The 26292-nt window shown below is 36.7% G+C and overlaps 1 protein-coding gene across 1 annotated transcript; it reads left to right on the plus strand.

Moving 5' to 3' along the window:
• The first annotated feature begins 476 nt into the window (after nt 1-476).
• On the plus strand, nt 477-25531 carry CLDN16 (claudin 16). Its single transcript, XM_025377169.1, has 5 exons — nt 477-1044; nt 15017-15119; nt 18804-18968; nt 22649-22840; nt 24169-25531. The coding sequence occupies exons 1-5, from the start codon at nt 931-933 to the stop codon at nt 24300-24302; spliced, it is 708 nt and encodes a 235-aa protein (XP_025232954.1). The 5' UTR covers nt 477-930; the 3' UTR covers nt 24303-25531.
• The last annotated feature ends 761 nt before the right edge of the window (nt 25532-26292 follow it).

The raw sequence follows: 26292 nt of genomic DNA on the forward strand, positions 1-26292 counted from the left end.
CTGGTCCATGTGGGAAAAGTAATAATATATGAAATTCTTAGTCATGTTAATATTTTCCATTTAGCTATTATTGACAGACACTATTCTAAGTGACTTACAGACACAATATCTTTTATTCCTCATATGAAGAACAAACATTATATAAAGAAAATATGAATGCATGCATTTTCAGAAACTACAGCCCAAGGGCTCTCAGACCATAAATTCAGAGCAAGGATTTGCACCCAGAGCTGTCTGCATTAAAATGCATACTTGTTCCCATTCTACGATGCTGAAAGGGTGGGAGCCGTGGCGGTCCCTGCTGCCCAGGTGCTACAAATCCTTCATGGGGCTGTTCTACACAACACTTTGGAATGCAAACTCTCTTGAGCAAGCACTTGTTTAGCCTAGTTTCGCCAGTGGCCTGTCTGTCTAAGGTAGTCAGTGAATATTAAAATAGTCCTAACAATAAAATAACAGTCAGTCAACCATGTAGCCTTCTTCTGAGGGGGAGAATAGTTCACTCTCCCTAGAGGGCCTAAGAAGGATCGGTTTACAGGTTCCAGCATGGGGTGGGACCCTTCCTCCTTCCCCCGTCTTGGCACTGGCGCTTGGTCTGGTGACCACCACTAGCCCACAGTTGGGTCAGAAAACGTTACAGAACTCCTCTCTCCCCCACCCGAAACACACTCAGCCCTTGCACTGACCTGGCTTCTGATTGGAGGCTGGTTGCTTCGGATAATAACCTCCAGGACCCCACTGTTGGTTACAGCCTGTTTGTAATATTCTTACTGCAACTCAAGACACCTGCGGCAGGGTGTGAGAAAAAGTAAAAGACCAGCATTTTCACATCCCCAAGTACCAGAAACACAGAAGACTGACACTCGCCACCTAAGTGGGGTCAGGGCTGGTGTCTGCCCATGTTGCCAACTGGATGGGCTGCTTGCCACAATGAGGAATCTTCTTCCATACATCGCTTGCTTCTTTGCCTTTTTCTCTACTGGGTTTTTGATTGTGGCCACCTGGACTGACTGTTGGATGGTGAATGCTGATGACTCTCTGGAGGTAAGAAGATAGCAACTTCTTTTCGTGACCCAGGCCAGCCCAAATTCTCGCTAAGTCCACCTGCCATATACAACATTCAGTATCTTTACTAAGGCTAATGATAGCAAAAATAGGCAACATGGACTGACTATTTGTTGAGTCTTTACATTGTCAGCTCATTTAATCCTCGTAGTTAATTTATGAGGTAGGTCTTGTTATCCCATTAAACAGATGAAGTTATTAAATAGTTCCTCTGTTTTTTTTTATAAGGATAAATCTGCAGAAGGGTAATTAAATGATCTCTGCTACTGAGACCTCCAGAAATGCATATCTTCCATTGCTGCGCATATCAAATTGAGTAACATTTCGTTACCACCCTTTTTTCTAAGATAAATTTGTTACTCTTGATGACAGCATTAAGAATAGTGTGAAAGACTTTTTTAAGGAGTATTAATAATCTAAAACATTGAGGAAGAAAATGCAAGGCATGCAAAACCTACCCAATTAACATGCAATAGGAAAAAACATTATCTTAATGATTTCCAAGTAAAAGAAAATATTTTGAGGGAGAAAAGGTCTTTCCAGTGCATCCCAATGTACAGGGGACAGGCATGAACTTAAGTCCTCCCTTAAAATGAGTTGCTCTAGGGAACTGACTACTATGCAAAAGATGAGTGAGTGGGTTCACGTCTGAGGATTTTATTTTTCTCATTGGAGAAGCTCAGAAAGAAGAAATTTTGAAGTTCAAAAGCATTACCTGTGGCCACAGGAATCTGAGAGAGGCAGAACTGAGTAAAAAATCAAATCTTCAGAATTAGCTGCTGTTCATTAATGAGGCTTAGGAAAATACAGGTAAGAAAAAGAAACAATATTTCAAGAGCTCAGAAAAAGGAGTATATAGCAAAACAATTTGCTTTTTACTGTGCATCCTGAAGGGAAAAATTTACCCTAGCAAATGCTATAATGTCACCTCTGTAAAGTTTAGCAAAGATACTTGAGTGAGTTTATATATTTTTCTTCTAATTTTCTTTATTAAACCCTCAAATTGGAGTTCCAAATGGAAAGTAATAATCATTCTATTTTGCTGTGCATTATTTTTGCGGCTCGCTTTTTCTTGCTTTTAATTTTCCTCTGACTTCAGCATGGCATTTCAAAACGAATGGAGTTATGAATACCTCTTTAATGCTAGAAAATTACATTTCCAAAAATTGTGATAGAATTGAACTACTGTAAAGGGTGTCTGCTATAAGTGAGCCCAGTGATGCATTTTATCTGGCCACAAATATATGCAGAGAATGAAATAAATGCCCTTTGAACAGTGCTCAGGGAAAAGTACAGATAAAACGTTCTGCTGTCATTAGTTTGCCATTATCTAGACGGCCAGTGGTAGCTGATGAATAAGAAATGTGGTGAACTTGAGCATAATTATAATTATGTTTTTTAAAATGCAAAAAAATGTAAAATCCCATTTAGAGGCATTGTTAAAATATTTTCTAAAACAATTTAAAAGTCTTTCTGCTTAAGCTGACATAATTGCTAACTTCATTTGATAGGAAATAGTTTTAGAAAGGGTCAAACCTTGCTGAGAGAGAGATTGAGAGTCCTGGAATTTAAAGTGTCTTCTCTCATTTTAGTACAACCAACCAATTTGCCATCTGTCCCATGAAATAATACTTCCAGTTAAAATGAATGGAAGGAGCAGTCCTGGTTACACACCTCAAGTAAACCCTTGCTAACCTTGAAAAATAGTTAATATTTCTTAGCTTCCTTCTTATTTCCCATACTTAAAATGTATTGCTATAATATTCCCAAGAAGCCTTCACATTTAAAGGAAGAGGCCAGGCATGGTGGCTCACACCTGTAATCCCAATACTTTAGGAGGCCAAGGCGGGCGGATCACAAGGTCAAGAGATTGAGACCATCCTGGCCAACACAGTGAAACCCCATCTCTAACAAAAATACAAAAATTAGTTGGGCATGGTGACATGCGCCTGTAGTCCCAGCTACTCAGGAGGCTGAGGCAGGAGAATCGCTTGAACTAGGGAGGAGGAGGTTGCACCGAGCTGAGATTGTGCCACTGCACTCCAGCCTGGCGACAGAGCGAGACTCCATCTAAAAAACAAAGAAGAACAAGAAGAAGAACCCTGTAACAAATCCGGCCTCCTCTTTCAACAATCTCTTTAGTTGTCAGTATTTTTAAAGAGACAAAAATCTCTTATAATAATTGCTACTTCAACAGGCCAGGATAGAAAGTTATATTATCCACAAATTTGAAGGTTCTGATACTAGCTCAATTGCTCTTCTCTTTTCTTGCTCCCATCCTCATTTATATATCACCTTTGGTCCATATAACAACTCACTTTATGTTTTTATTTTTATTTTTTTTATAGATGGGGTCTCACGCTGTCACCCAGGCTAGAGTGTACTGGTGCGATCATATCTCACTGCAGATTCAAGCTTCTAGGCTCAAGTGATCCTCCCACTTCAGCCTCCCTAGTAGCTAGGACTACAGGTGCATGCCGCTACAGCTGGCTAATTTTAAAATTTTTTTGTAAGAACAAGGACTTTCTCTGTTCTTTAGGCTGGCCTTCAACTCCAGGTCTCAAGTGATCCTCTTGCCTCAGCCTCCTAAAGTACTGGGATTATAGGAGTGAACCACCACAACAGCTCACTTTAATCAATTGTTGGACAAAAGTCAACGAAACAAGTGTTTTGTTTTGTTTTGATCTTTTGAGGAAAAAAAAGGAATACCAATAGACAATTTAAATATGAAGGAGTATTACACTTTTCTAGGTTTTTTTTTTTTTTTTTTTTTTTTTTTAGTATTTTTGGATGATGTTGGCATGGGAGTTAGAAGAGTTTTGTGGTTCAATTCAATATAAAAAAATATGCAATTATAAATATAAAAGGAATGATGCTACTCCTACTAGAAGAGACAAAGCAAAAATGGCGTCTGCCTTTCAGGAGTGCACATTTAATGAGGGGAAAACAAAGATACACATGAAACTATAATAAAAAGCATAAATAAATTCATATTTTGAGAAAGAAAGAAGCAAGGTATCATTGGGGAAGAAAATAAACAATGATCACTTCCTATCAGGGACATCGAAGCAGGTCTCATGAAAGAAAAGGCATTTGAGCAAAGCCTTGAAACAATGTAAAGCATTTCAAATTGTAGAAATGGCAGCAGGGGCCTTTCAGATAAGGGGACAAAGTGGCAAAAGTGCAAAGTGAGGAAAAGCTCAGGGCTTGTTAGAGGAGTAAAGTGAGTAACACAAAGCAGGAGGCAGAAAAAGCTCAGATATTCTTTTTGCCTACCACACTCTACCTATCTTGAATGAAGTTCTTTGTATTGGGTAAAAATGTTACGAAAGAAAATAGCACACAGAATGGCAATGTGCACAACCCTAAATCAGTGACTAGAGGCCCTCAGCTGCTATCCTGCTCTTGTCATTATTGATCCATTTGTGTCTCTGAGAAGACGGATGGGGAGAAGAGAATTTGGGTTTTGAGATTTTTCAAGCGTGTGTTTGCATCTTAAGCCTTATTAACTGTCTTCTATTAAGCAAGTCACATTTCTTGCCTTTGGCTCAGTTCTTTCAATTATATAGTTGAACTCAGTTGTTTCTAAGGTCCTTTTCAGTCTTTTTTTTTTTTAACATCGGGTCTCCATGACTGTCTGAAACTCCAGAGAGCTGGACACTCACTAATGGACTGGTGGTGTCTGGTGCTTCCCCAGGCATTTCCATTGAGAATCTAGTGGGAGTATCCTCCATTGTTCTGTAACTTCATACACTCTCCCTTCCTTCATTCCAACTTTTTTCTCTTTCTCCTTCATTTCCTTGTTCCTTTCTTCTTCTTCTTTATTTCCCCTCTCTCTTTTCCTCCCTTTTCTTACCTCCTCCTCTTTTCCTCCCTTTTCTTACCTCCTTCTCTTTTCCTCCTATATCCTTCTTTTTCTTTCTTTCCCTTTCTCCTTCATCTCTTTATCCCTGCATTTCTCTCTCTTTTCTTTCTACCTTTTGTCATTTCACAAATAATCTTGGACAACTGCTGTATACTTGGAACCATGGTGGGTACAGGATTATGAAGTAGGATGAGACCTGGAGCCTCTCTAGGCTGCTCCCAGTGTAGTCAGTGGGACAAACAGGTGAACCGACAGTTATAGCATGATGGAGCAGATACTATGATAATGAAAACCCTAAGCGGGTGGCTCACTTGGTCTTGGATAACCAGTGAAAGCCACCCAAAAGAAGAGATATCTAAACTAGGACTTGAAGAACAGGTGAGTGAAGCAGGAGAAGTAGAGAGTATTCCAAGCTCAGGAAATGGCAGGAACTGAGATCAAGGTACAAGAGCACTGTATGTTTGTGGTATTTCATATATTTCATCATGGTAAGAATTTCCAGTTTAGAGAAAAGAATACAGGGGTTGGGTCCTCAGAAGTTTTGCATAGCATGTAAAATATAGATCTTATACCATAGGCAAGGGTTTGTCGCTGTAAGCAATATGTACATGTATTTTAGAAAGATTAATCATTCTGGCTATCTGTGGGGAGAGATTGGAAGGGTAAAATGAGGTGTGGGGAGAACAACTAGGAGACTTTTGTTATAGACCAGAAGGGAAACAATAGTGATTTGAACTTGAGTGGCAGCAAGCATGAAGAAATATGAAATATGGGAGACTCTAAAAATATCAAATTGATGAGAGTGATAATTGACTGCCAGTGGGAGAGTAGGTGATGAGGAGAGAGAGTCAAAGTTGAAATCTGCCTTTCTGATCTGGGGCAATTGGAGGGCTGGTAATGTTATTCACCAAGAGCTTACATGGATGAAAATTAGTGGCTCTACAGAAATCCTCATGCAGCAATGTCCCTGAACCATCCTACTATTTTTTTTTCCGCTTAGCTTATTATACAATACTTAGAGGTAGGAACACAATTCTTTACAGTGGAGAAGTTTACAGATTTAACTGTGTATCAGAGGGAGCTGAGATTAAATCCCACCTTACCAGGCAGTGGCTGTACGAATTTAGACAGACTCTTAAGTAGCTGTAAACCGCATTTCCTATTCAGTAATGAGAGAATAATAATACACACATCATAAGTTTCTTGTGAGAATTAAATGAGCTTGTGTCTCTAAAGCATTTGCCACAGTAGCAGGCAGATATGAATCAGCCAATAAATATTAGATATATTATTGTCTATTTGCAGTTTATTGGTTTGTTTTTGTTCTGGAGAAGGAGATGACATTTTGCATAATGTTTGCTGAACAGAGAAATAGCAGATTTAAATTCTATTCCTATTTTTGGTATTGCTTCTCTTGGAGAAATTTTGTTTACTTCTCTAAAGCTGTCGTTTGCTTTTTTTTTTTTAATCAGAGTCTCTTTCTGTCGCCCAGGCTGGAGTGCAGTGGCATGATCTCGGCTCACTGAGGCCTCCACCGCCTGAGTTCAAGCGATTCTCCTGCCTCAGTCTCCCTAGTAGCCGGGACTACAAGTGCCACCACGCCTGGCTAATTTTTTTGTATTTTTTCTTTCACCATGGGGTTTCACTATGTTGGCCAGGCTGGTCTCAAACTCCTGACCTCAGGTGATCCGCCTGCCTCGGCCTCCCAAAGTGCTGGGATTACAAGTGTGAGCCACCGCACCCAGCCGCCCATTTTTATATTTACATCTATTTCCTTTTTGTCTGACCAGGGAAATAAGACAGACAGTAAGTGAAATAGTGAAGGTTATTTATCAAATACTCACATTTGACAAAAAAAATAAATTATGAGATAATAACATTGTTAATATGTTAACTACAAGATATGTAATTCTTAATTATTTACACTGAAATAGTTTCCTCACACAGCAGTTACTGATCTCTCAATTATAAAAAGGAAAAAGTGTTTTCACAAGAAGATTTCATTTTCAGTCCATCTTTGTTATTTATTGAGAATCTGCTATATACTGAGCACTAGTATGATTAAAATTTTATTACCTCAAAACAAAGTTGCTCACATTAATATTTATTTTATCTCTATAATCAGATTATCTTCTGGGATTTCTATCTGCATAATAATATTATAATTCTTTTAAACATAAAGTAAATAATAAAATTATATCCAGCTTGCCCTTTGATTATATACTTGTTTTAACTTTCCAATTGATTTCAAACTCTTTCAGCAGATGTTTGAGGCAACAAATATTCTCATATTCATCTCATGGTTTCCTAAGCACCTAGCACTGATGTACATTAATGTGAACTCATGACGCATTTGCTCCCACGAGTTGATAGAGCACCCAGGAACATACTTATCCTACTTGTTGAAAAAATGAATACATTAATAATAAAATATGAGGTGATTATTGAAAATCTCACATTGAACCTCAAGTAAGAAGTATGTCTGTAATGAAATGACCACTTTTTTAAAAAGCAGGATTTTATATCTTGCTATAATTTAAATATTTTCAGGATATGTATTTGGCTCATTTTTAAAAATAAAATTGGAATAAAAATCTGATTCTTGGGATATCTAATAAGGTTGATGAAGAGCATATTCTGGGCTAGAGACTGTGGCTTTTTGCTTGGTGCTTTGAAGAGAGAAATAAAAAAAGAGAGAGAAAAAAGAAATTGATAATTTGTAATAATTCATTCAACATAAATTGTGATCCTTATCACTGGGCAATAATCATTGCAAAGTTGTAATGCCATACTTTTAAAAGGAAAACATTTTAATGTATGTAAACATTTAAAAATGTTAAAATGAAAATATTTAGAAAGTTCTGATGCATAACTTAGGTGATATACCTGTGAAGAACACAAAATTTTACTTTTCTACTCAGTTGGCATTACCCCATTTCTTATGATCTATACCTTTAGCCAGTGCTCCACAAATAACCAGAACTAAAACAAATTTTAGCAAATAAAGTCATGTTTTTCTTTCATATCTTATAAATATAGGATATAGAGTGAAAAGAAAAGGCAACATTGATTATGATTATTTTAGTCTTGCTCCTCATCTTTATTAAGGCCTGTAGTGACTCCATTTAGGCCCTGGGATAGTAAAAAATATAAAATAAAATGTAAAAGTAAAATGTCCAAAATCTTAGTTGAAAAATTCAAATGCATTTTATGTTAAAATTGAAAATGTTTCCAGTTTTAGTGATCAAATGTTATTTACTACAATATTATTAAAACTTTTGCGTCTTAATAAATACATCTAAGTAAGTACTAAGTAGGTATCTAAGTAGGAAAGTTACATCTTCAATGTTAAAATATATTAGCACATGGATGGTAAAGTGGTGTGAAAATTATAAATTCTTATAATTTGTATATGTAAGGTGGTTTTTTGAAATTATATATCTTAATAGCTTATTTTAATTTTAGTTGTCTGTACATTTATAATCTTAATGAATATTGACAAAGAAAAATCTTGTTTGATAGTGGTTAACAACAATAAACATTTACAAAATCTACTCTGTATATTTACTGTCTCTCTCTGCAGATAGATAGATAGGTAATAGATAGATAGATAGACAGATAGATAATAGATAGATAGATAGATAGATAGATAGATACACACAGAGACATGATTTCCTGTGTTACTAGAGAAGAGATAAATGCTGAACATTGTTCAATGTCTCTAATTCTCAAGTATTTCTGAGTGTTTCTAATTCTCAAAAGATATATACAAAGACAAGGCAGGCAAAATTATTGCTGCTTATAGTTCAAGACTGATAAGAAAAGAGAAACTGGGAAAGACTAGGATAGAGAAGTCTTAATGCGAAACTGCTACAGAGTCCAGAATAAGAAATCCCAGGATTAAGGAACTAATTTATGCCACTATAACTCAACCGGGAAGAGTCATCATCTCTATGGTTTCCTGACACTTTTAAGTCACATTACTCATATTTAGTGCTGTAGTAAACACTTTCCAGAGCCAGTTGAGTAAACAAGGTCCAGAATGACACCAAATCAATGTAAGCTCTTCAGTCTAAATCATAATTCTTCAGCTTCTGGATTTAGCTGGTTTTGTTTATGTAGTCAAGTAGAAATCGCATGTATTAAGTAGCAACTGTGCATATAATAACCATTTTCTACTCCAGACTTCCAATGAGAGTTAATATGAATTGATTGAAAAATTGAGATTTTCAATTTCCTCAATAAACATTTATTAAGCACCTATTATGTACCAAGAGTAAGAGACTGTATACTCCTTGAAGCCAGCTGCCATGTTTGTCTTTATCTTCGCTGTATCTCCAGCATTAATATAGTCAGCATGTTGACTGGTAAATAACAGGCATTTAATAAATATAGTTTGAAGAATGACAGATGGCCTATAATTGCACATACAAAAGATAATGCAATACTTTAAATGCTATAATCATACGGACAACTTCCTGTCAGATTTCAGGGTAGTAAATGATAAATGCCAGCTAGAGAAACTTGGGTAGTGGGGAGGCTAATGAAAACACAGAAGTCTTTAAGATGAGGCTTAAATAATAAGTAGAAGTTTGGCAGGTTGAGAGCAAGGGGAGTTATTCTCATTAGCATAATTAGTATATACCAGGAGGAGAAAACTCCAATGCCTTAAGGAACCAAGTAGCCAGCATTCATGAGAGAGGCAGGTTGGGCAGGATCTGTGGGGAACCTAGTGAGCCCAAGCCCCACCTAAATGGGAGCAGCCACTCTTTTCTTGCTACTTGTTGCTTCGTGAGACTGGTGAGTTCAGGTACCCAGACAGACCAAGTTTCTAAGGGAATCCTGAAATCTGAACTGTTCTGTAAAATCTCTATACTTTATTAGCAACTAACTAAGAGATTTGTTTGCTTTCCTCATGCTTGTGCCTTCTACTTTATTGTCATACCTTAAATAAACCTACTTCTCTCCATTTAGGAGATAACCCACCCTTCACTTTTGGGAACAATAGATATTCATTGAAATAATATACAAATTAGCATTGTTTTAATGTTATTTATTAATATATAAGTTGCATGTTAGAAGGATAAATTTTAAATTTAGAATCCTCTATTTCAGACAACTCTGTCAGATTAAAAGTTATTACTTAACATTTGCGATTTTTACCCTTTAACAAAGGTTAACTATAATATTTTAAAACATCAGTCTGCTTTTTAAGAACCCTGTCTTAAAATTTTCAAGAACTTAGATTTGCTTGCTTTTTAGTTTCTAATAAGCCATTTTACAACAGAGGAATAAGTAAATGAAGACGATTAATTATACCAGAGAGCATTCCTAAATATAATAAAAAACATGAAAAATTTTAACCTTGTCTTTTGTACACAAAGGCACCTTTAAGTGTGTCTCCCGTAAGTGCTATTTTAACACAGAAGTTTAGTTAATTACAGCCACTATTCTCACGTACCTTAACTGAGTGTGAATACCAAGCCACCTAATAGTGTGCCCCTGAGCATTAATACCTAATGAAATTGGATTCCTTGTTTTCTCTAATGAGCTCATTGCTTTTCTAAATATGGTCATTGCAGGTAAATGATCAATAGCCTTGAAACTGATACCACTACTGAATTATTTTGGCAAGATAGAAATACTCTTATTAGTGTAAAATAAGAATTTTTGAATATGCATTTCAGATCACTTTCTAAATAATGTTACATATAACAGGAATGACCATAGTAGGCTAGTTTGTTTCAGTGGCTGGCTTAGTAAGAAATTGTGGACAGTCGCTGTCTGATTTACAACACAGTGGCTTCAAACTCATATCACCTAGCTCGAGCTAAAGTGAACTGGATGCAGTGTGTTCCTGTTAATTAAGAGACTGAGGGGTAGTCAGCTTTGAGAAAGTTTTCTGTTCCGTTTTCTGTTATGATATAGCAGTTCTGTACAAGCCGTCTCCAATATACTAGTTTCCTACAGCTGCCGTAACAAATGACCATAAATTCAGTGGCTTAACAAAAGATAACTTTATTCTCTCACAGTTCTGGAGGCTGAAAGCTTACAATCAAGAAGTTGGCAAGGCTGCGCTGCCCCTGAAAGTTCTGGAAGAATCCGTTCTAAGCCTCTTCCAGCTTCTGGTGGCTGTAGGCATCCTTGACTTGTGGCTGTATCCCTCCAATCTCTGCCTCAGCGGTCACATTGCATCCTTCTTTTCTGTCTGTTTCTCTCCTGCCATGTGTCTCTTCTAATGAAACTTGTCAGCCCACCTGGATAACCCAATATGATCTCAAGGTCCTCAGTTACATTTTCAGAGATCCTTTTTCCAAATAAGGTCATATACTGGTGATAAGAATGTGGACATATCTTTCTGAGGGCCACCCTCTTTCTCCACCTTCACTGTGGTTAGTTAGTAAAGCCTAACACAGCCACTACTCAAGTCATTATGATGTTTCAGCATGTTACTACCACTATTTTTATGTATCGAGCATATCATTTATATTGTGTGTATATTTGTAATTTTTAATTCTTATAACCATCCTATATACAGATAAGGAGATTGAGGAACAAAAAAGGTAAGATCTTCCTCAAGGTTACAACATACATAGTAAGAGTGTCAATCTATATTTAATATTTAATGCATATGTAAATTTAATTTCTATGTAATGTACATATACATTTAGATGTTCACATTATTTAGAAATTTATGTGTTGAATTTCACAAGATAGCTGTTTATCATTAGATTTTTTGGTCTCTGTGTTACACAGGGTCAGATAATCCTCCAGAAAGTCCATGACATTGTTTCCAACTTAAACCTAAAGAAGAACATGCCAAGGTGAAGTTTGCAGAATAATAGGCTTGGGATGAGATTCAAGTTAGGGCTTACTTCACCCAAAGCTATCATCCAATACCCAATTCTGGATTACTTTATCTTAAAATGGATTTGGAATTCTTTTTAAAAACTTGTTTTTAGGCTGGGCACGATGGCTCACGCTTGTAATCCCAGCACTTTGGGAGGCCGAGGTGGGCGGATCACCTGAGGTCGGGAGTTCGAGACCAGCCTGACCAACATGGAGAAACCCCGTCTCTACTAAAAATACTAAAAAAACAAAAACAAACAAACAAACAAAAAGCCTGGCGTGGTGGCCCATGCCTGTTATCCCAGCTACTCGGGAGGCTGAGGCAGGAGAATCACTTGAACCTGGAAGGTAGAGGGTGCGGTGAGCTGAGATCGCGCCATTGCACTCTAGCCCGGGGAACAAGAGCGAGATTCTGCCTCAAAAAAAAAAAAGTTTTTAAACACTTTTAACTGTTTAAACAATTTTTTTTTTTTTTAGCACATGTGCATCTTTTTAATGGGGTACATAGTAACATTTTGAAATACATAATGTGTAGTGATCAGATTAGGGTAATTAGCATAGCCATCATCTCAAACATTTATATTTTTTTTGTTGGAAACATTAAATATCCTTTTTCTACCTATTTGAAATTATACCATTATTAACAAGAGCCATCCTAGAGTGCTATAGAACAGGGGTCCACACCTCTCAGGCCACACACCAGTACCAGTCCGTGGCCTCTTAGGAACTGGGCTGCGCAGCAGGAGGTGAGCAGTCGGCAAGAGAGCATTACCACCTAAGCTCCACCTTCTGTCAGATCAGCGGCGGTATTCGATTTTCACAGGAGTGCAAACCCTGTTGTGAACTGCACGTGCCAGGGATCTGGGTTGCATACTCCTTATAAGCACCTAATGCCTGATGATCTGAGCTGGAACAGTTTCATCCCAAACCATCCCCAACCCTCTAGCCACTGGTTCCATGGAAAAATTGTCTGCATGAAACCGGTCCCTGGTGCCAAAAGGGTTGAGGACCACTGGTATAGAACACTAGAATTTATTCCTCTTTTTTTGTATCTCTTAGCAAATCTCTCCTTATTCCCTGACCCCTACCCTTCCCAGCCTTCAGTATCCTCTGTCTTGCTTTTTACCGCGTGTTGTTGTTGTTGTTTTTGAGACGGAATCTCGCTCTGTCGCCAGGCTGGAGTGCAATGGCGCGATCTTGGCTCACTGCAACCTCCGACTCCCTGGTTCAAGCGATGCTCCTGCCTCAGCCTCCCGAGTGGCTGGGATTACAGGCACGCACCACCACGCCTAGCTAATTTTTGTATTTTTAGTAAAGACGTGTTTCACCGTGTTAGCCGGGATGATCCCGATCTCCTGACCTCGTGATCCGCCCGCCTCAGCCTCCCAAAGTGCTGGGATGACAGGCGTGAGCCACGGCGCTCGGCCGAGATCAACTTTTTATAGCTTCCACATATGAATAAAAATACGCAATGTTTAATTTTCTCTTCCTGGCTTATTTCATTTAACATTATGTCCTTCAGTTCCGTCCATGCTGACTTGAATCAAAGAATTTCATATTTTTAAATTGCTAAATAGTATTCCATTGTGTATGTATATACCACATCGTATTTATCCATTCCTCTGTTGTTGGGTATCTAGGCTGATTCCATATCTTGGCTATTGTGAATAGTGCCACAAAGAGCATGGAGGTGCGGACATACTGATTTCCTTTCCTGTGAATAAATGCCCAATAATGAGCTTTGTTGGATCATAAAGAATGGGTTTTAAATACACTGCAATGCTTAGGAGCACACCCACGCACTGCTGTGTTTGAGCCCTATCTCCTCCATTAACTCTGCTTTCTTGGGGTTATCACTTAACTTTCATGTGCCCCAATTTCCTCATTTGTAAAATGGATGATAAATAATATCTCTTGAGGTCCCTTAAGAAATAAGAAAAATAATCATATGCTAAATAGTAACTGCTTCATGATATACACTCTCTATCGAATAATTATCACCAATGATAAGCATTTTACATATAAAGTAGTATTAGAGGTACAACATTCAGAATCACGATGAAGTTGCAAGCAGTAGAATTTTATTTGGCACATAACATGCTTCAAAAAACAGCACGGGGCAGAGAGTTTCATCGTGCATGTGTTCCTGAATATTATTTTATTTTCAAAAGTAAAGTGTTTTTATGTTTTTTTCTTCCCACAGCAATTTAACCCCCTTCCTTTGCATTCCTCTTCTCACCCTGCTCTGTTATTTTATTCTTTCTTGGGGAAAGAATTAAGTTTTTGTTTTCCAAGATAACTCATAAACTACTAAACTATCTGCAGATACACAAGGTAATTTGAATCCGTAACCAAGTCAGAGGAAACAGTTGTGTTAGCTCTGTTCCATATGCGTGAGCTCTGTCAAGCACACCTGAAACTATTTTCTGTCGGCATGTTTACGATTCTAAGAAATCTACTGTGACTTACGGTTTGTGGATAAAGTGTGAGAAGGTTCAGGGCACTGGTACCTTTTAGCTCTAAGTGGATGCTTAGAGTCATCTGCACATCATTTCCAAGTAAAAATGGTTCACAGTTGTCAAGTGGTACGAAATTAATGCTCAATTTGCTTACATCCATTACATAGCTTAAGCATTTATAATATATCATTGGAGCAAGAAATAAGACTTGGGGCCTTTATATATTTTATTTATTGGCATCTTTTCATTTACTGGTTTTCTTTGCTAATTATTTTACATTTATAAACTTCATATATAAGGATAATATTTTTCTTCATGGAACTCAGTATTCATGATAAAGAAGCAATGTATATTTCTAATAGACTCAAGGTGTCAACAGTTATCATCTATTGTCATACAGTTTTTTTTGTGTGTGTGAGTAAATGTCAGCACAGAGACATGAAATGATGTTTTTCCATAACCATAACTCAATGGTGGAAGCAGACATAGATATTTAAATATATTTAGTTCTGTTTTTATCTCTTCTGGACATGACTTATTTCTCTACCCTCACCCTACCTGAGGAAGTGGATTCATTTCCTGACCAAGAAAGGCTTCAATTGTCAGTGCTTAAGGGAAAATATTCTAAAATGCATTGTTTGTTGTAAATGAAACTCTGATCATGCATGTAATCACTTACTTTACTATCAAACACAACAGCCAACTTCTCCCTTTGATCAGGGAGGACTGAAGTGTGCCTGCATGAATTGTTTCACACGGTGTCTTCTCTGACATCTAGGTGAGCACAAAATGCCGAGGCCTCTGGTGGGAATGCGTCACCAATGCTTTTGATGGAATTCGCACCTGCGATGAGTACGATTCCATCCTTGCGGAGCATCCCTGTACGTATGCCTTAGATCTCGCTGCTTGCCAGGAATGGAAAGGGACAGAAAACTGAGTTCGGGTTTCCATTTGTGCTTTGTTTTCTATTGTACATTGTTAAGGCTTGGTCCAGTTTGAAATGGTTAGAAATTGAGCTCGTCTTGGAAATGTGAATTTAAATATATACTTTAGCACATTTTCTCTTTTCTCATATATTTGTAAATTCCTCGAGGGAAAAATATTATCTTATTCATCTCTCTGTCCCCCGAAGGGCCAGGCATAGTGCCTCATACACAGTAGGCTTACAGTAAATGGCTTTTTAATCAAGATGAATTCTTTAGGGTGCTGTAATTTCATGATTAGACTGGATAGATTAAGTGGAAAGCATTTCAGAGACGTTTTAAGCTATGACTTAGTTCAAATAGAAAGTTTACAGTTACTTCAATTGAAGGTTTGCTAAGAAAGAGAGGTGAAGATACAGTGGCAGAAGCAGAAAGAGGTAAACAGCCAGAGACAAAGACGTAGACTGTGGGGATCAGTGGAAGAAAAAACCAATACATGTGACACACTGTTACAGGCAATATTAAAGCTGGCTCCCTTATCTTCCCTACTTTTAGCTTTAAGTTATAGTTAAGGCCAGGTGCAGTGGCTCACGCCTGTAATCCTAGCACTTTGGGAGGCCAAGGCAAGGGATCACTTGAGGTTAGGAGTTCTAAAGCAGCCTGGCCAACATGGTGAAACCCCATCCCTACTAAAAATACCAAAAAAAAAAAAAAAGAAAAAAAACTTAACTGTGCATGGTGGTAGGAGCCTGTAGTTCCAGCTACTCAGAAGGCTGAGGTGGGAGAATCACTTGGACTCGGAAGGCAGTGGTTGCAGTGAGCCACGATCGCACCACTGCACTCCAGCCTGGGAGACACAGCAAGACTCCATCTCAAAAATAAAATAATAAATAAATAAATAAATAAACAAACAAATAGTTACATGTTAGCAGAGCCCATGTTGCTATGAATAAAGAAATCTCTTAAATTTAAAAATCTTACCATTGATTCTCTCAGTCCTCTCCATGGTGTGTGTTTATTTATAAGAACATTGAACCCGGCTAAGAAATACCTGTTCTGTTACAAAAGCAAAGTGGTTTTAGTCTCTTTCAAAGCAAATGATGGGTGATGGCACCATAAAGCAACTTCTTTCTCAAGATAAATAAAAAGTTAAACCCTTGGAATGTGACTTTGCCCCTGAACTGCTATTTCAGTCCAAAGGAAAGCACTTAAAGAGCAGTGCTCTAAAATTCTTCATCTGCTATTTAAAAGTTGGGTGCCTGGAACATTTTTTAAAACATAGTTCATAAGGCCTTTGTTTTATTTTTGTTAAAAAAGATTCTCTTAATTCCTTTTCTTTTCCCCTCTCTATGTGAACCCAGTTCTACCTACGAAGAAACACTATTTGCTGAATAGGAATGAACATTTAGCCTATTCTAAAAATTCATTAAAGTGGATTTTAATTCATAAGCTGAGAAGAAAATGAAAGATTAAGTATTTCAAACTTTTAAATACTGTTGTATGCATTTGTACAAGAAGAAAATATAATCACTCATAAGCTCACTACATAGAGAAAACCACCATTTATATTTTAATATGTTCCTTTTTCATCTTTGACCTATGCCGTCACATTTTTCCCTTTTTTAACCTATTACTTTCAAATAAGACACTAAAGGCCCATTACCTTTCTTTAAAAAATTCCATCTTCTTTAAAGACAGCAGAGAGGAAAATGGACTCTAGGAAAATGACATATCTATGCCCTCTTGGTTAGGATGTTACATATGAGGAAGTCGGATTTTATTTTTACTTTTTGCTATCTTTCATACAACTACAATTAGATAACTCTTTCCACTGTCCTGTATACTTAGGGTGTTTAATCCAGACAAGTATGTTTGTCATGGCTCAAGTTGGTATGGATAATCTGAGTCCCCACAAATCAGCATATTAACAGCATTCTGATAGTCAAATCTCGCATGATTCCAGAAAAAGAAATTTCTTACTGGCCAGCATGATCTATCTGCTTTCAGGAATCCCCTCCTGGATCCAGGCTGGCCATGGGGCCCCTGGTCCACCCCATAGGCTCTTCAGAGACCCTACATGTAGGATAGGAGTTGGAGCGTTCCGAAGGGAAGAAGATCTAGGCCCATGAGAGTTTGGATGAGTTCAGACCACCCTATCCTGATGGTATAGCTGGCCCCAGGTAGTCCCAGGTTTCAAAAGAGTACTTGGAAAATTTCATGGGAGGCTATCCAAAGGACAAGAACCTTTTGGTTTAGAGCCCTGAGTAGGAAGCCTGCTTGTATATGCTATTTAGTGATCAAGAAGATATGTTGAAATAGTGGTATTATCTAATAGGTTACATATTTTTCTCTTTCCTCATTTTGAGAAAAATGAGTCTTAGATTTGGAACATTTAAATTTTCTGAAATACTGCTAAATTTTGAGACCTTATGAATTCTGTTTTAGAGACAAATATTCATATATATTAAGATAATCATAAATAGGATGTTTACTTATTAATGAGGTTGGGGCTGATTTTATGCATTGATTTTCTCTCTCAGATGAGTCACACTTTTTTTATTTTAAGTTCAGGAATATTGTCTGCATATTTGCAAACAACATGTTTCCAAATAAACCCTAAGGTTACCTACCATTGGGTAAAAATTATTTAAAATATGAGGAAACCCCAGATCAATATGAAAATAAAACATAATTGCTGTACCATAAAAGGAATACATTTTATTACTCTTATCCATCAGCCAGCTAGAATAGTAGTAGTTCTGATTTCAGTTAATTAACCTTCTATTTGAGATATGATTTCCCTAAGTTGAGCTCAGCATAACTATAACTCAGAGTTCTGGAGGCTTTCACAGTTGAAGATGCTTCTGCTGCAGAAGATGATTGCTACTATTCCACTTTCATCTTCCTGATCTTTTCTTTCCTGGACTGTCTACCATATATTCTTATTCTTATTGTCTGTAGCTTTAAAATATGGTCATTTGACAATGCAAGGTTGAAGGCTTAATATGTAATATTGGCCAAGAAGAGTCATGATTTAAATAGCTGAAAGAGAAAATGATCTGATTTCCAGAAATTATCTTCTACCTAATAGCACAAACTAACTCTCCTTCTTCTAAAGATCTCCTGATGGTTTCTTCTATCCTCAATTGACACAAAGAAGTCTTGAAATATTTTATTCTGCTTCCCTGTGTCAAATTTTAACCAATTATTATTTTTAAATAAAATTTTAAACAATTATAGTGATTATTTATCTATTCAATATTTATTAAGAAATTTTTGTAGAACAGATATGCTACCTTCAATTCAGCAATTGGCTACAATATTTGTGAATGAGACATTTTCCAGGGCAGGATGCAAAAAGGAAAACATTTCTTTAGTCCCCACTGTCTACCAGGATGCTATCTGCTAGTATACCAACAAAACTAAGTAGTAAACTGTGCTAAAACAATTAATGATGTCAATAATCTCATTTTTTTAGTTTTAAACATTAGGAGTACTCATGTTTAAGTTCATACAAAGTCTGACTTTTGCCAGTGGGGTGTGTTACTGTTACCGACTTGTCTGGTTTTCTTGCTATATCTCTGTGAGTTAATATGGTTCCTTCCTCTGACTCTGCTTTAACCATATGCCCTGGTCTTCCAGTGAAGCTGGTGGTAACTCGAGCGCTGATGATTACTGCAGATATTCTAGCTGGGTTTGGATTTCTCACCCTGCTCCTTGGTCTTGACTGCGTGAAATTCCTCCCTGACGAGCCGTACATTAAAGTCCGCATCTGCTTTGTTGCTGGAACCACATTACTAATAGCAGGTACTGGTCTGGCTGGACTAGCAACTGGGGTAGGGAGACTCTGCTAAGGACTTGTGGTGAAGGAGAGTGTTGTGGTGAAGCTGCTCATTTTCGGATTATATGTGGCTTCCTTTTCTAGATTGAAAAACTAAAGATCACATCTACCAGTCCTGCTTACTTTAGCTTTGAAGTCAGATAATTAGTCTTTTGTTAATATCTCAGAACAAAATATGAAGCTCTCAGGCCGGGTGTGGTGGCTCATGCCTGTAATCCCACCACTTTGGGAGGCCAAGGCAGATAGATTACTTGAGGCCAGGAGTTCGAAATCAGCTGGTCAACATGGTCAAACCCCATCTCCACTAAAAATACAAATCTAGGCATGGTGGTGCATGCCTGTAGTCCCACCTACTTGGGGGACTGAGGCAGGAGAATCGCTTGAACCCAGGATGTGGAGGTTGCAGTGAGCAGAGATCGCGCCACTGCACTCCAGCCTGGGTAACAGAGTGAGACTCCATCTCAGGGGTAAAAAGAAAAAAAGAAAGAAAGAAAGAAAGCTCTAAAACTATGTTTTAGCCATTTAAAAAGTTACATAACTTCAAGTTTTAAAATAATTATCTTATGATTATTACTAAAGTTAAAATCCTAAAGTAAACCCCAAACTTCTACCTCCTTGCCTGTACCCACCTCCACCAACTCCTCCAACTCTTTAACAATAAACTAACAATTGTGCCAAGTCCTATGTTGTCCCATGTGCTAACCCATTTGTTCATAAATGTAACAATAAACAGATCATATTGTTATCCCCACTTACAACACAGATAAAGAAACTGAAGTTCTGAAGACTACTCAAGCATATTTATTAGTCAAGCTTGACTAATAAACAACACATCAAAAAGCACTTTAAATAGTATTTATTAGTGAAACAGCAAAATCATACTTTATTTAGGTCTGTCTTCAACTTCAAAGCTTAGTCCTCTTCTTTTTTTTTTAGACAGAGTTTCACTCTTGTTGCCCAGGCTGGAGTGCAATGGCACAATCATGGCTCACTGCAACCTCCACCTCCCAGGTTCAAGCGATTCTCCTGCCTCAGCCTCCCTAGTAGCTGGGATTATAGGCATGTGCCACCATGCCTGGCCAATTTTGTATTTTTAGTAGAGATGGGTTTTCTCCATGTTGGTCAGCCTGGTCTCAAACTCCCGACTTCAGGTGATCCGCCCGCCTCGGCCTCCCAAAGTGCTGGGATTACAGGTGTGAGCCACCGCGCCCAGCCAGTCCTCTTCTTTTACAACATAATGTCGTCTTCTTGTCTGTTAGCAGGAAAAATCTTGTCTGCTAACAAAGCAAATATAAGTGGGAGCCTGACCGGGCAGTGTGGGGTAGTAAATCGATATGGAGTTTGGAACTAAAAACACTTGGAGATATGTATGTGTGGTATCTTCACCCATGTCTCTGTTTCCTAATCTGCAAAGGAGCATGAAGCTAAGGTAGTAACATGTACCCTGAATTGCTATGTGAAGATGCAATGTGGGCACAGCAAACTCTGAGCTGACTGCCTAACCCTTTATATGCTTAAAACTTGGGCCTCCCTGATTTTTGACACAGAAATGTTAAGTCAACGTCCTAATAATCCTCGGATTGTATTATAAAGTTACAGAAATTTAGAATTCTTCCCTTCGGGAAGTCATTTATTTCAATATCCCGCTTACTGACAGCATTGAACTTTTTAATATACAATGTATTTCATTTAAGATTTAAATATTATTTAATTATGTACAGCTATGCAATTTTGTTCCAGAATATTTTTGAGGCATCATCAGTAAATAACCCATCTTATGCAAAACAACAAAACAAATAACATTTAAAAAATAAGTCATTGAAGAAAATCCTGATAGGAATGACTGAAGAAATAACTAAATTGAAAGACAAAGCATGTCCTAAGCTTTGGAAACATTATTTAGAATTAGTGTGCTATAAAATTTATTTTTTGAAGTCTATAATCTCTTTTGAAGTTTTAGAAAAGGAATTTCTACCTGAAAACTGCAGACGATGGTATTATAGAAACGCTATTGCAATATATACTGCATTTTCTAAAGGTTATGTGTTTATTATCTGTCTTTTTTTTTTTTTTTTTGAGACGGAGTCTCGCTCTGTCGCCCAGGCTGCAGTGCAGTGGCATGATCTCGGCTCACTGCAAGCTCTGCCTCCTGAGTTCACGCCATTCTCCTGCCTCAGCCTCCCGAGTAGCTGGGACTACAGGTGCCTGCCACTATGCCTGGCTACTTTTTGTATTTATAGTAGACATGGGGTTTCACCATGTTGGCCAGGATGGTCTCGATCTCTTGTCCTCATGATCCGCCCGCCTCGGCCTCCCAAAGTGCTAGGATTACAGGCGTGAGCCACCGCGCCCAGCGTATCTGATCCTTCTTAAAGTTCTTACATTAAACAATTAAGAGAAGAATACAGTTAAATAGTGATTTAAATAGATATCACAGACTCTCTGGGGAAAATAAATGTAAAAATTTTTGGAGACTACATATTTTATTTTATTTTTTTAGATTTGGGAAAAACAAATATTTATTTCGTTAGACAGTAAAACAACTCTGGAAAGTAATCTGAAGAGATTCTTTGTGAAGACATGCATCTAATTTAGCACAGAGTAGCAGAACTTTGAAATGAAGGAAAAGTAGGATCCAGTTATTTGGGTATTGGTGGGCAAGATCTTGATCTTAACAGTAATGTTGATATAGCTTCAGGATATCAGTAAGCACACATTTAGAAGTAAATAACTGAAAATCCAACTCAAGCAGACTTAGACAACCTATAGATTACTGATTTCTTCTAATTGCCTTCTGCTAGACATTGAGCGTGTGGAGACTACATATTTCAAAAACACTCTTTTAATACAGTGTTTTGTCCTCCAACTCACCACATTTCTTTATTGCATCCAGGCTTCGACATGCAACTTATACCTTTAAAATACCAGGACTCTAGTGGCGTCATTTCAAACCAGTTAATTGTTAGAGAGGCTAATCTGTGGAGATGTATTCAAAGGGAATAACATTTCTTGCTCCATTCTAATATGGTGTGGGGGTATTAGATAAAGGTTTATTTGAAAATAAAAACAATTTTTACTTCAATTGTTTGTTTTTGACTTAAAGACACTGAAATCAGTGACTTTCAAAACAGTTTTCACATGGGTGCTGATTACGTAGCTGGCATAGCTTCAAAAGGGGGTAGAGGGAGCATTAAATACTCATAATGGTATTTACTGACAATTAAAAAATCAGTATGGAATGAACATATGCTCTATGTTGTTTGTGTTAGACTATATTCTTTTTCTGTTTTGTTTGGTTTTGTTTCTAGTATTTTCATTTATACAATACTAACATGGCATCGGAAAGACAGGAAAATCAAAGAAAACCATAACGATGAATTTCCATTTATACAAACCGATGAGCACTGCATTATTTCATTTTTGTATTTTCTTTATGTATAAAGTGAGGTAAAATTTTAAAAATATACAAGATGGAAAGCAAAAGGAAAAGACAGAAGAAGTGTCCAAACTTTGGTTCGCCCATGAATCCATGTTTCTGTTTTTACCTCTCTGAAGGACGCCAGCTATTTTGGGTAGTAAACGGTATTTTGGGATTTACATTCAGAAAATGTCCCCTATTATTTGTAGCATCCTCCCTTTCTTTCAGGCACCCCAGGAACCATTGGCTCTGTGTGGTATGCTGCTGATGTCTATGTGGAACGTTCTACTCTGATTTTGCACAATATATTTCTTGGTATCCAATATAAATTTGGTTGGTCCTGTTGGCTAGGAATGGCTGGCTCTCTGGGGTGCTTTTTGGCTGGAGCCATTCTCACCTGCTGCTTATACCTTTTTAAAGGTAAGAATAAAATAAAATAGCAAACTTCCTTGCCTCCACTATCAGTTTTCCCAATCCAGTGGAAACACATTTCACAAGAAAAAAAAAGGCTATTTATTTCAATTCCTACCTATTACTTTAAAAAGTCCAATTGTTCAAGGACAACTGAATTGTAATACTCAAACTTTATTACCCAGTTAGTGCTATATTAATTGAAAAATATATATTTAACCCAGTTAGTGCTATATTAATTGAAAAATATATTACTCAGTTAGTGTTATATTAAATGAAATATAAAATCCACAACTACAAGCATGTCCAATATTCAAATGTCTAATAGTTATCTTAATGTATTATGATTATACATATATACATATATACACATATATGCATGTATATGCATATACATATACATATATGTATATAGGTATACATATTACAGTTATACATATATATGTATATATGTATATGTATACATATGTATATGTATATATACACATATATACATATGTATATGTATATATACTATATGTGTATATATACATATACACTATATGTATAATTGTAATACATCAAAATAACTATTATACATTTGAATATTAGATATGGTCATAATTGTGGATTTTATTTTTCAATTAATATAACACTGGGTAATAATGTTTGAGTATTACAATTCAGTTGCCCTTGAACAATTGGAATTTTTAATGGTAATTGGAATTTTTAATGGTAACAGGTAGGAATACATATAAGTATGTATATGTATATTAGAATTATACATATATGTGTATATACATATATACAATTATACCTTTATAATTATATGCATATATAGGTATATATACATCTAATTGTAATACATTAAAATAACTTATGCATTTGAATATTGGACATGGTTGTAGTTGTGAATTTTATATATAAACATGTATATATATGTATATATATTTTGCTGTATTACAGTTATACATACATATATATCTTCACCCACTCAACCTAATGTATGTTTAGTGTTAAACGGAGAAGTGGACTAAGATCCAGCCAAATATTTCTTTTTAAAAAATTTAACATGTTATGTTGGGTTTCTAAAAATATCACCTAAAAAACTGAGGGAATACCTCTCCTGATGAAGAAAAAAATAAAAGGAAATCTACTTGGCTGAATTTTAAACCTAAAAGTAACTTTCAGAATGAAAATCTTAAATTGTCTCCTAGGATTCTTCTTAGAGTTCCAAAATGATACCTTCTTTGACTATCTATATTCTTGCTCCTTTTGAGGAAAAACATGTACAATGGTGTTTTATAATTTTCCCAAGTTCACTGAGTCCTACTTATTTTTATATCTCTTTCAAACAGGTGTTGGACCTGGGAGAAACTATTCTTATTCCTTGAGGAAAGCCTATTCAGTTGCAGGTGTTTCCATGACCAAGTCATACTCAGCCGCTCGAACTGAGACTGCCAAAATGTATGCTGTAGACACAAGGGTGTAAAATTCACATCTCAGTCTGTGCTTACATATGATTTAATTAATCAATATGGCTACATTGATAAAATAGGAAGTCAATCGAGAAACAGTTATTTAGAATTCGTATTGAACTAAATTAATTGCTACCTTAATCAAAATGTTTGACTCTCCTATACTTTTCCTTTCTATTACTGTCATATTTTCCCCTCATTCTCTCTGCTAACCTTCCTTACGCACACACTTTCCCTATATTTTAAGATAAGTCTTCTAGAATGTAGAACATTCTAGAATGTTTGTGATTTCTGTATATCTAGTAGAGATTATGACATGGTACTATTAAATGAAATAATGCTTAAATAGAAAGCAATCTTAAAAGAGGCCAGGAACCCTAATCTTTGAAAAGATGGACAAACTTACTTTTCTCCCTAGCTTTTGGTTCACTTTTTGTACTTTTAACAAGTGGGTGAATTATTTGATAACTTTGAGGAAGATTATTCTTTTATATTCATATTAGTATATCAATGCCTACCATTACTCTGATTGTATTAAAACAGAAAAAGAAAATAACAACTTGGTATAGCAGCCACTGGTGAGCGTTAAAGACAAGATCTGCCCCCCGCCTCCAAATGTCAAAGGCAAATGCTGAATTGATACTGGAGCTCGTGGTGACTTTCCACCTCACTAACAGCATAAAGGATCTGTGTATTATTTCACCACTGTTCTAGCTTTGCTGATATATTACCAAATTATTAGACTGCAGAAGTAATAGCTCAACCAGAGAATTTACTCATTTATTGATTAAACATCCAAATACTATTGTAATGTACTATGTTAGAATTCACCAATTCAAGTGCCCACACACCACTGAATCATCAGCACCAAGGAACATATTAGACATATGGCAAAATTCAACAAATATATGTTGATTTAAATAAATAAAGGTTCACGACTCTACTAAAAAAAATCAATGTTCTGGTGGGGCACTGTAGCTCACGCCTGTAATCTCTGCCCTTCAGGAGGCCGAGGAGGGTGGATCACGATGTCAAGAGATCGAGACCATCCTGGCTAACACGGTGAAACCCCGTCTCTACTAAAAAAAATACAAAAAAATTAGCCAGGCGTGGTGGCGGCGCCTGTAGTCCCAGCTACTCAGGAGGCTGAGGCAGGAGAATGGCGTGAACCCGGGAGGCGGAGCTTGCAGTGAGCCGAGATCGAGCCACTGCACTCCAGCCTGGGCGACAGAGCGAGACGCCGTCTAAAAAAATAAAAATAAATTTAAAAATAACAAATAAATGTTCCTCATAAAATGTGGGTTTTGGGGAAAATATAGAATTACATATACATTTAAAGAAGTCGCTAATGAAATTTCATTCATATTCGTAATGCAATCATGTTGAATTTTTTTTAATTGTAGCATTTTATAAAATGTGTGTAAAATTTAATCTCCAGTTTTCTAATTACTTGTCATTCACATTAATAACATTAGTACCCTTAAGGTGCCCTTGCAATGCCTGAAAAGAAGATCAACTCACCCACCCAGAAATTAGTTCTTTGAAAAAAAGAAATTAAGTTGTGAATTTATAAAGACCTTGAAATAAGTGTTTCAAATTTAAAGAACAAAGAATGATGTGAAAATGAGATTATGATTCCTACTACATGGATTAGCATTCCGAGACTGTTGTTTATTGCTTCCCACAGTATCTTTATCCGTATTCTCCGAAGCAGTTCCAATCTAGTTGGAGAATTAACAGAATTGATTTAACTTTGTCTCATTTTTATTATTAACTGTGTAATTAACATTAAAAATATTTGTAAATCATACTCACTAGTTATTTGATATTATTCTATGCATTTTAAAATTAATTTTGTGTTTTCCCCTCAATATTTGTTTTTAACATTTATTCCCATTTTTATTTTTTACTCTATTATCTGTCATGCTTTATGTATTCCAGTAAGTCTCTTGAAATCCTTGTGGGGAAAGGCAGGACAAAAATAATTAGTTAATTCGATTTTTA

This window comes from Theropithecus gelada, chromosome 2 (assembly GCF_003255815.1).
Source record: "Theropithecus gelada isolate Dixy chromosome 2, Tgel_1.0, whole genome shotgun sequence".
NCBI lineage: Eukaryota > Metazoa > Chordata > Mammalia > Primates > Cercopithecidae > Theropithecus > Theropithecus gelada.